The 11,961-nt window shown below is 47.3% G+C and overlaps 1 protein-coding gene across 1 annotated transcript; it reads right to left on the reverse strand.

Moving 5' to 3' along the window:
- Positions 1-6,606: 6,606 nt before the first annotated feature.
- LOC127914255 (chromobox protein homolog 2-like) lies at positions 6,607-10,409 on the reverse strand. The gene is made up of 2 exons (XM_052489262.1): positions 10,293-10,409; positions 6,607-7,266 (listed from the first exon to the last, which is right to left on the reverse strand). Exons 1-2 carry the CDS (start codon positions 10,325-10,327, stop codon positions 6,870-6,872), a joined length of 432 nt encoding a protein of 143 aa, XP_052345222.1. The 5' UTR covers positions 10,328-10,409; the 3' UTR covers positions 6,607-6,869.
- Positions 10,410-11,961: the final 1,552 nt, after the last annotated feature.

The raw sequence follows: 11,961 nt of genomic DNA on the forward strand, positions 1-11,961 counted from the left end.
TGACAAATAGAGGGCGGGGGAGAGATTTGTATGCATCTTTGTGTGTGGAGTAAAGGTGGTCTAGGATTTTTTTCCCTCTGTTTGCACATGTGACATGCTGGTAAAAATGTGGTAAAACCGATTTAAGTTGGCCTGCATTAAAGTCCCCGGCCACTAGGAGTGTCGCTTCTGGGTGTACATTTTCTTCATTGCTTATGGCCTTATGGAGTTGGTTCAGTGCGGTCTTAGTGCTAGCTTCATTCTGTGGTGGTAAATAGACAGCTACGAATAATATAGATGAGAACTGTCTTGGTAGATAGTGTGGTCTACAGCATATCATATGGTACTCTACCTCAGGCGAGCAATACCTTGAGACTTCTTTAATATTAGACATCACACACCAGCTGTTATTGACAAGTAAACACACCCACCCACCCCTTGTCTTACCAGACGAAGATTCTCTCTTCTGCGGTGAATGGAAAATCTCGACAGGTCTATTTTATCTGTATCATCGTTCAGCCACGTCTCGGTGAAACATAAGATATTACAGTTTTTAATGTCCCGTTGGTAGGATAATCATAAATCGTAGGTCATACATTTTATGATTGCACGTGAGCAAGAAGAACGGATGGCAGTGGGAGTTTACTCGCTCGCTTACGGATTCTCAGAAGGAAGCGACCTTCCACGGACCCTTTTATTCAAACAAATTACGGGGATCTGGGTCTATTCCAGTAAAGCAGTATATCCTACTCGTCGGACTCATTAAAGGAAAAAAAGTTTCTTGCAGCCTGCGGTGAGTAATTGCTGTTCTGATGTCTAGAAGTTATTTTCGGTCATCACGCTCCCTGCAGCCAATGTGAGTAAGACCATTCAAATAGGTCAATATTCACAAGGCCGCAGGGCCAGACAGATTACAGGATGTGTACTCCGTGCATGCGCTGACCAACTGGCGAGTGTCTTCACTGACATTTTTAACCTCTCCCTTTCTGAGTCTGTAATACCTACATGTTTCAAGCAGACCACCATAGTCTCTGTGCCCAAGAACACCAAGGTAACCTGCCTAAATGACTACCAACCCGTAGCACTCACATCTGTAGCAATGAAGTGCTTTGAAAGGCTGGTCATGGCTCACACCAACACCATTATCCCAGAAACCCTAGACCCACTCCAATTTGCATACCGCTTCAACAGATCCACAGATGATGCAATCTCTATTGCACTCCACACTGCCCTTTCCCACCTGGACAAAAGGAACACCTATGTGAGAATGCTATTAATTGACAACAACTCAGCGTTCAACATCATAGTGCCCTCAAAGTTCATCACTAAGCTAAGGACCCTGGGACTGAACACCTCCCTCTGCAACTGGATCCTGGAATTCCTGATGGGCCACCCCCAGGTGGTAAGGGTAGGTAAACAACACATCCGCCACACTGATCCTCAACATGTGGGCCCCCTCAGGGGTGCGTGCTCAGTCCCCTCCTGTACTCCCTGTTCACTCATGACTGCACGGGCAAGTTTGCTGATGACACAACAGTGGTAGGCCTGATCACCGACAACGACGATACAGCCTATAGGGAAGAGGTCAGAAACCTGACCGTGTGGTGCCGGGACAACAACCTCTTCCTCAACGTGATCAAGACAAAGGAGATGATTATGGACTACAGGAAAAGGAGCATGCCCCCATTCTCATTGACAGGGCTGTAGTGGAACAGGTTGAGAGCTTCAAGTTCCTTGGTGTCCACATCAACAAACTAACATGGTCCAAGCACACCAAGACAGTCATAAAGAGGGCACGACAAAACCTAATCCACTGGAGACTGAAAAGACTTGGCAAGTGTCCTCAGATCCTCAAAAGGTACTACAGCTGCACCATTGAGAGTATCCTGACAGGTTGCATCACTGCATGGTATGGCAACTGCTCAGCCTCCGTTCGCAAGGCACTTCCAGAGGGTAGTGCGTACGGCACAGTACATCACTGGAGCCAAGCTTCCTGCCATCCAGGACCTCTATAGCAGGCGGTGTCAGAGGAAGGCCCTAAAAATGGTCAAAGACTCCAGCCACCCTAGTCATAGACTGTTCTCTCTGCTACTGCACGGCAGGAGGTACCAGAGCGCAAAGTCTAGGTCCAAGAGGCTTCTAAACAGCTTCTACCCCCAAGCCATAAGATCTAATCAAATGGCTACACAGCCTATTTGCACTGCCCCCCTTACGCCGCTGCTACTCTCTGTTATCTATGCATCGTCACTTTAATAACTCTACTTACATGTACATATTACTTAAGACTAACCGGTGCCCCCGCACATTGACTCCGTACCGGTACCCCCTGTATATAGTCTCGCTATTGTTATTTTACTGCTGCTCTTTAATTATTTGTTACTTTTATTTCTTATATTTTGAGTTATTTTTCTTAAAACTGCATTGTTGGTTAAGGGCTTATAAGTACGCATTTCACTATTGTATTCGGCGCATGTAACAAATAACATTTGATTTGATTATAATGGCAGTCGGGATATGACCTTTCAAGGTACTACAGTCTGCCATTATTTTACCAATGTTAGCACCATCTGTGTCTGTGCCTACATCCCCAACTGATATGAGAAGAGGCATCTATATAGAGGTCCATACTAAATATCAATCTTAAACGGCCATTTTTAATACCAGGGAATAATAGCAGAAACACCTGGAAGGATTTTGACCTTTCACTAAGGACTCAGAGGAGAGATGGAAAGAATTGTCCACATTCTCTCAAAGCCACTATACTGTTAATACATAAGACATGCAGGGCCTTCCCATCCCAGAGAACAGACACAGGGCCAGTTGTGCAGAAACACAGATTTACTGTGGCTTCCTCTCCCCTCCTGACTTAGTATTTTTTGTTGCTTTGGCCACCTGTAAAAGCTGGAGTATAATTTTTTAAGGGATCTTGGGAAGGGGATTTGGATACACTGGTGCCATCTCCTGGTCAGAAAGAAACTTAAAACAAATAAGTTTGTACAAATACAGTACCCAAGATCTCCTATTTATACTTAACAAAAATATAAAGTGCAACATTTAAAGTGTTGGTTTCATGAGCTGAAATAAAAGATCCCAGAATCTTTCCATACGCACAAAAAAAGCTTATTTCTTTCAAATCTTGTGCACAAATTTGTTTACATCCCTGTAAAATAAAATGTCTCCTTTGCCAAGATAATCCACCACCTCAACAGGTGTGGCCTAAGCCGATTAAACAGCATGCTCATTACATGGGTGCACTTTCTGCTGGGGACAATAAATGGTCATCCTAAAATGTGCATTTGTCACAACACAATGCCACAGATGTTGAAGGAGCATGCAATTGGCATGCTGACTACAGGAATATCCACCAGAGCTGTTGCCAGAGAATTTAATGTTCAGTTCTCAAACATAAGCCGCCTCCAACGTTGTTTTAGAGAATTTGGCAGTATGTCCAACCGGCCTCACAAGCACAGACCACGTGTAACCACGCCAACCCAGGACCTCCACATCCGGCTCCTTTACCTACAGGGATCGTCTGAGACCAGCCACCCGGACAGCTGATGCAACTGAGGAGTATTTATGTCCGTAATAAAGCCTGTGTGTGGGGGAAAAAATAATTCCAATTGGCTGGGCCTGGCTTCCCAATGGGTGGGCCTGGCTCCCAAGTGTGTGGGCAGGCCCACCCATGGCTGCGGCCCTCCCCAGTCATGTGAAATCCATAGATTAGGGCCTAATTAATTTATTTCAATTGACTGATTACCTTATATGAACTGTAACTCAGTAATATCTTTGAAATTGTTGCATGCTGCCTTTATATTTTTGTTCAGTACACATAACTTTAAATAACGGTATATTGTCACATTCGGCCAGAGTTATGCTTGGTCCAGTCTCCTTCACCAGCCATGTATTTTAATCAAATCCAATTTTGGGAAGCCATTTGATTACCGTTTCGGGAGTCTTATGGCTGGGGGTAGAAGCCGGTGCCTTTTGGACCTCGACTTGGTGCTCCAGTACCGCTTGCCGTGCGGTAGCAGAGACAGTTGCAGAGGGAGGTGTTTAGTCTCAGGGTCCGTCCTTAGTGATGAGCTATGGGGGCACTATGGTGTTGAATGCTGAACTGTAGTCAATGAATAGCATTCTCACATAGGTGTTCCTTTTGTCCAGGTGGAAAAGGGCAATGTGGAGTGCAATTGAGATTGGGGTAGTATGCAAATTGGAGTGGGTCTAGGGTTTCTGGGATAATGGTGTTGATGTGAGCCATGACCAGCCTTTCAAAGCACTTCATTGCTACAGACGTGAGTGTTTCGGGTCGGTAATCATTTAGGCAGGTTACCTTAGTGTTCTTGGGCACAGAGACCACGATGGTCTGCTTTAAACATGTTGGTATTACAGACTAGGTCAGGGACAAGTTGAAAATGTCAGTGAAGACTGCCAGTTGGTCAGCGCATGCTCAGAGTACACGTCCTGGTAATCTATCTGGCCCTGCGGCCTTGTGAATGTTTAAGAACAGCTGATGCTCTCATACATGCTTCAGTGTTGCTTGCCTCGAAGCACACATAGAAGTTATTTAGCTCGTCTGGTAGGCTTTTGTCACTGGGAAGCTCAGGACTGTGCTTCTCTTTGTAGTCCGTAATAGTTTGCAAGCCCTGCCACATCCAACAAGCATCAGAGCCGGTGTAGTACGATTCAATCTTAGTCCTGTATTGATTCTTTGCCTGTTTGATGGTTCGTCGGAGGGCATAACGGGATTTCTTATAAGCTTCCGGGTTGGAGTCCCACTCCTTGAAAGTTGCAGCTCTACCCTTTAGCTCAGTGTGGATGTTGCCTGTAATCCATGGGTTCTGCTTAGGGTATGTATGTACAGTCACTGTGGTGACAACGTCATCGATGCACTTATTGATGACTCTAAGTAGGGTTAGTTTTTGACTTTGCCAATATCCTGACAGTGTATTGTTTTTACATGGAATAAAGGTTAACAAGAAAGCAATTCTCCATGGATAAAACATATCAACATTAATCTATTTATTGGTTTCCCAACAAGCCTCTGGACACTGCTGGTATGAACTGTTTTCTGAGCATATGAAGGTCAAGATTACTTCTACCTTTCTAGATGTACAGCAGCATTCGTTCCATTTAAGCTACATCTTTGAAAGGTTGGCAGACAACAAATCAGGACAGTGTGACTCATACTTTGGAGATAGAACTCCATTCCATGTTTTGAAAACAGCTCTACTCTATGAGCTAGGTGATTTACCAAGGTGGTTATAAGTGTATATTTGAAACCTCTATCATTTTACATCCTTAAAGCGAGCATCCAAAACAGGACTGGTTAAGAATCTTGCCTACTACGTTGCACACGTCTATTGTTTTAATCCGCCTGTGAGCTTCTTTCTGTTGGCTATCAGATGCCACCTTTTGAGAACAAAAGGTACCTGAATAGATTCAGGAGAGAAATTAAGGGAACAGCTGCATTCAGGGACCAGTACCTATGCTGCTGATCTGACTCAAGCTCCAATCTGAATTCTCCCTCATCTAAATGTGTCACAGGTCTGGGGTAGATAGGGAGATGATGCTCAGTTTGAGATAGTCCACCTTACCCTCTCCTGGTCTGCACCTATTACACAGAGCTATAGGTCCACACAAACACACAAGAGGGCACATCTGTAAATGTCTGTTGTACATGCATGTAAGACCAACTCTTCAAACTTTATTCATTTAAAAAACACTTATTAACAGTTGATTTTTCTGATCTGCAAAGGGATTCATACCCAATGTACAGACTGAAGGGCTGACCAAACTGCCCTCACACACCAGGGTATTTCTCATTACAAAATGTAAATAATTTTCTGTAGTCCAGAGCTCCTGGATTTGTCCATCTTTTTCACTGGCAGAATAAGAGATGAGCATTTGCATCCAACTAAACAACACACTGTAGTCCGTACTATCACTGGAATTATAACCCAGCCACAAAGCCAAGGATATATCAATTCAAATTCTTAACCCAGACTGATCTAATTCTTGGATTGTGGGGTAAGAAGCAGTTGGTTTGAATTCTGTTTGCAGTCTGATGCTTCTAACCCTTTCTCTCCTCTATATAACCAGAACCAGCCATATCAAGCTAAAAGAGTGAACATTTACGTGTTCAGGAAAAAAGCAAAAGAATAGCATTTGCTGCGTTTGACACACCACTTCCAAATGTACTGTCAGTCCTTTGCTGGCACAGTGCAAGCAACATGGAGGTCAGCAGCATCCATTGATTGGTGTTCGGTGATTTACAGATCCATCACCACCTCCTCCAGTCTTTTCACCATCTCCAACATACCTCTCTTGCACGCCTAGAGTTCTAGGGGTAATATTTAAGAAAATCGAATCAAAATTATATTTGTCACATACACCGTAAACAACAAGTGTAGACTAACAGTGAAATCCTTAGGAGTGTAGGTAGACCAGTCATCTATGGTAGGCAACATTCTACAGGCAGATCTGTTATGAACAGAACACACTATTCAAACCCAAATAATTGTCATCACTTGCTGAGAGACTGCTTAAAAAAAGGTCCAAATGCAACAGCTAGTATCACTGTCACAATAATGAGTGAAGAGGTGTGGAGTCAGGCGCAGAGAGCAAGGATGTGGGCAAAACAACACGCTTTAATGTCCCGGAAACACAACATGTACAAAGTGAAAACACAAATGAACAGAAATATAAACGGACAGCGTGAAACCCAAAATGCAACAAAATACACTCAACCAACATAACAGACGAACAAGCCCGCACGAAACAGAAGCGGGCTAAACAGACTATATATACACCCTATCCTAACAACCAAACTAGAAACAGGTGCTACCAATTAGACAAAACTAAACGAACACAGAACAACGGATCGGCGATAGCTAGTAGACCGGCGACGACGACCGCCGAGCGCCACCCGAACAAGAAGGGGAGTCACCTTCGGTAATATTCGTGACAGTACCCCCCTCCTGACGCGCAGCTCCCGCAGCGCGCCGACGTCGGCCTCGGGGACGACCCGGAGGCCGAGGCGCTGGGCGATCCGGACGGAGGCGATGGAATTCACTCAACATGGATGGGTCTAGAATATCCCTCGCCGGAACCCAGCACCTCTCCTCCGGACCGTACCCCTCCCAGTCGACAAGGTACTGCAAGCCTCTCACCCGGCGTCTCGAGTCCAGAATAGCTCGTATCTTGTACGCCGGGGACCCCTCGATGTCCAGAGGGGGTGGAGGAACCTCCGGTACCTCATTTTCCTGCATGGGACCAGCTACCACCGGCCTGAGAAGAGACACATGAAATGAGGGGTTAATACGATAATACGAAGGAAGTAATAATCGATAACAAACCTCATTTATTCTCCTCAGGACTTTAAATGGCCCTATACACTGCGGACCCAGCTTCCGGCAGGGCAAGCGGAGAGGCAGATTTCGGGTCGAGAGCCAGACCCTGTCCCCAGGTGCAAACACGGGGCCTCACTGCGGTGACGGTCAGCGCTCTTCTTCTGCCTTATACTCGCTTGGCGTAATGACTCCTGGACTGCCCTCCAGGTCTCCTTAGAGCGCTGTACCCACTCCTCCACCGCAGGAGCCTCAGTCTGGCTCTGATGCCACGGTGCCAGGACCGGCTGGTACCCCAACACGCACTCAAATGGTGACATGTTGGTAGAAGAGTGGCTTAGTGAATTCTGGGCTATTTCTGCCCAGGGAATATATCTCGCCCACTCGCCTGGCCGGTCCTGGCAATACGACCGCAGAAACCTACCCACCTCCTGGTTAACTCTCTCCACCTGACCATTACTCTCCGGGTGATACCCTGAGGTAAGGCTGACCGAGACCCCCAGACGTTCCATAAATGCTCTCCAAACACGGGAGATAAATTGGGGGCCCCGATCAGAAACTATATCCTCGGGAACCCCGTAGTGCCGGAAGACATGGGTGAAAAGAGCTTCCGCAGTCTGTAGGACCGTAGGGAGACCGGGCAATGGGATAAGACGGCAGGACTTAGAGAACCGATCCACAACGACCAGGATAGTAGTGTTACCCTGAGAGGGGGGGAGGTCAGTAAGAAAATCCACCGAAAGATGGGTCCACGGCCGTTGTGGAACGGGAAGAGGTTGTAATTTACCTCTTGGCAGGTGTCTAGGAGCCTTACTCTGGGCGCACACCGAACAGGAGGAAACATAGAATCGCACATCCCTCCTCAAAGTGGGCCACCAGTACTTCCTCTCAAGACCTCTCACTGTCCTATAAACACCTGGGTGACCCGACGAGGGTAGACAATGAGCCCGTCGAATCAATTGATCACGAACAGCCAGCGGCACGTACCTACGACCCTCCGGACACTGTGGAGGCGTAGGTTCCCCCCTTAGTGCCCGCTCGATGTCCGCGTCCACATCCCATACTACCGGTGCCACCAGCTTAGCTGCCGGAATGATGGGAGTTGGATCGATGGACCTGTCCTCAGTGTCATAGAGTCTTGACAGCGCGTCAGCCTTAGTGTTGAGGGAACCTGGTCTATATGAGACAGTGAAACGAAATCTGGTGAAAAACATGGCCCACCTTGCCTGACGAGGATTCAGTCTCCTAGCTGATCGGATATACTCCAGGTTACGATGGTCAGTCCAGATAAGGAAAGGGTGCTTAGCCCCCTCAAGCCAGTGTCTCCACACCTTCAGGGCCTTAACGATTGCCAACAACTCCCTATCCCCCACATCATAATTCCGCTCCGCTGGCCCGAGTTTCTTAGAAAAAAAGGCACAGGGGCGGAGCTTCGGTGGCACACCCGAACGCTGTGAGAGCACCGCTCCAACCCCAGCCTCGGATGCGTCCACCTCTACTATAAACGCCAAAGAAGGGTCCGGATGTGCCAACACCGGCGCCTTAGTAAACATCGCCTTCAACTTTTGAAAAGCTCCGTTCGCCTCTGCTGACCACTGTAAATGCACCGGTCCCCCCTTCAGCAGTGAGGTAATAGGGGCAGCTACCTGACCAAAACCCCGGATAAACCTCCGGTAGTAATTGGCAAATCCCAAGAACCGCTGCACCTCCTTTACCGTGGTCGGAGTCGGCCAATTACGCACGGCCTTAACGTGGTCACCCTCCATTACCAAACCTGAGCTGGAAATACGATAACCCAAGAAGGAAACTGATTGTTTAAAAAACTCACATTTCTCCGCCTTCACATACAGGTCATGCTCCAGCAGTCGTCTAAGAACTTTACGCACAAGAGATACATGCGCAGAGCGTGTAGCGGAGTAGATCAAAATATTGTCAATATAAACCACTACACCCTGTCCGTGCAGGTCTCTGAGTACTTCATCCACGAAGGATTGAAATATAGCTGGAGCATTCTTTAAACCGTATGGCATGACGCGATACTCATAATGGCCCAACGTAGTGCTAAATGCAGTTTTCCACTCACCAAATTATAAGCACTCCTGAGATCCAGTTTAGTGAATAACTGCGCTCCGTGAAATGATTCCACTACCGTAGCAATGAGAGGTAGTGGGTAACTAAAACCCACTGTGATGGAATTTAGACCTCTATAATCAATACACGGACGCAAACCACCATCTTTTTTCTTCACAAAAAAGAAACTCGAAGAGACAGGTGACATGGAGGGCCGAATGTACCTCTGTCCCAGAGCCTCGGTGATATAATTTTCCATAGCCACCTTCTCCTCCTGAGACAAAGGATACACATGACTCCTGGGAAGTGCAGCGTTAACCTGGAGATTTATCACGCAATCCCCCTGCCTATGGGGTGGTAATTGGGTCGCTTTCTTTTTACTGAAAACATAGCCAAATCATCATACTCAGCTGGAATGCGCACGGTGGAAACCTGGTCTGGACTCTCCACTGTTGTAGCACCGATGGAAACCCCTACACACCTGCCTGAACACTCATCAGACCACCCCTGTAGAGTTCCCTGTTTCCATGAAATCGTAGGATTATGAATAGCCAGCCAGGGAATCCCCAGAACAACTGGAAACGCAGGTGAATCGATAAGGAACAAACTAATTCGCTCCTTGTGATTCCCCTGCGTAATCATCTCCAACGAAATTGTGGCTTTCTTCACCAGCCCTGAACCTAATGGTCGACTATCTAAAGAGTGCACGGGAAAAGGGGGGTTTACTTTTACTAACGGAATCCTCAACCTCTGAGCGAGTCCGGGATCTATAAAGTTTCCAGCTGCGCCTGAATCTACCAGTGCCTTATGCTGGAGAGAAGGAGAATAATTTAGGAAACAAATTAATAGAAACATGTGACCAACAGGAAACTCTGGGAGAGTGTGGTGCTTACTCACCTGGGGTGACCGATGAGTATTCTGCCTGCCCTCATGATTCCCAGATGAATTCCTCCAGCACCGACCAGACGTGTGCCCTCTCCGGCCACAACTGGTACAGGAGGAGCTTCCTCCTCCGATCTCCTTGATGCGGTACCTCCTAACTCCATCGGAATAGGGGCAGGAGGATCAGGAGGTAGAACTGACAAGACCCTTTCAGAACGTCCACGAGCAGCTAGCAGATGGTCCAACCGGATCGACAGGTCTATCAGTCCATCCAGGCCAAGTGTAGTATCCCGACAGGCCAGCTCCCTACGGACGTCCTCTCTCAGGCTACACCTGTAATGGTCTATCAGGGCCCTGTCGTTCCACCCTGCTCCCGCAGCCAAGGTCCGGAACTCCAGCGCGAAGTCCTGCGCGCTCCTCGTCCCCTGTCTCAGACAGAACAATCTCTCACCTGCCGCACGACCCTCTGGAGGGTGATCGAACACGGCCCTGAAACGGCGGATGAACTCTGGGTAGTTGTCTCTCACCGAGTCGGGCCCGTTCCAGACCGCATTAGCCCACTCCAGGGCTCTACCAGACAGGCAGGTGATGAGGACCCCTACTCTCTCCTCCTCTGAGGGGGCCGGTCGAACGGTGGACAGGTAGAGGTCTAATTGCAGCAGGAATCCCTGGCACCCTGTCACTGTTCCATCGTAATTCCTCGGAGGCGTCATGTGCAGAGCGCTGGAACCGGATCCAGATGGGGGAGATGGTAGAGTTGCTGGTGGGAGGGTCGGTGGGGTAGTAGGGAAACCATTCCTCTCCCAATGATCCATCCTCTCCATCATTTGATCCATCGCTGATCCTAGGCGATGGAGGATGGATGTGTGATGTTGGACTCTCTCCTCCATAGTGGGAAGAGGAGTGATCGCTGCTCCTGCTGACTCCAATTCGTGGTGCGGGCTTCTGTCACAATAATGAGTGAAGAGGTGTGGAGTCAGGCGCAGAGAGCAAGGATGTGGGCAAAACAACACGCTTTAATGTCCCGGAAACACAACATGTACAAAGTGAAAACACAAATGAACAGAAATATAAACGGACAGCGTGAAACCCAAAATGCAACAAAATACACTCAACCAACATAACAGACGAACAAGCCCGCACGAAACAGAAGCGGGCTAAACAGACTATATATACCCTATCCTAACAACCAAACTAGAAACAGGTGCTACCAATTAGACAAAACTAAACGAACACAGAACAACGGATCGGCGATAGCTAGTAGACCGGCGACGACGACCGCCGAGCGCCACCCGAACAAGAAGGGGAGTCACCTTCGGTAATATTCGTGACAATCACAATATAAAATCCTTTCTGGGTAACTATTAAGTACCTTACTGAGATTGTTTATTTTTTTTTTTACAATTTTTAAATAAAAACAAAAATAGATTCTTTCGCAAATATCAATTTCTCAAGCAAGAATTTTGCGAGGACTATCTGGGAGTGGTCTAAGTGGGGAGGGGAACACGGAAAACTAGCTGTTTAAGTGATAATGCCCGAGAAGCCAGTGTTTGGATTAATGATAATGGTGCCGGAGGAGATGGCTACCTTTTTTACGGTCCCCTAACCAATCGTGCTATTGTGTGTGTTTTTTTCCCATTATTTGTCACTTATTTGGTACATCATGTTTCTGCCACCATCTCTT

Source organism: Oncorhynchus keta, chromosome 31, assembly GCF_023373465.1.
Source record: "Oncorhynchus keta strain PuntledgeMale-10-30-2019 chromosome 31, Oket_V2, whole genome shotgun sequence".
NCBI classification, from domain to species: Eukaryota; Metazoa; Chordata; class Actinopteri; order Salmoniformes; family Salmonidae; genus Oncorhynchus; species Oncorhynchus keta.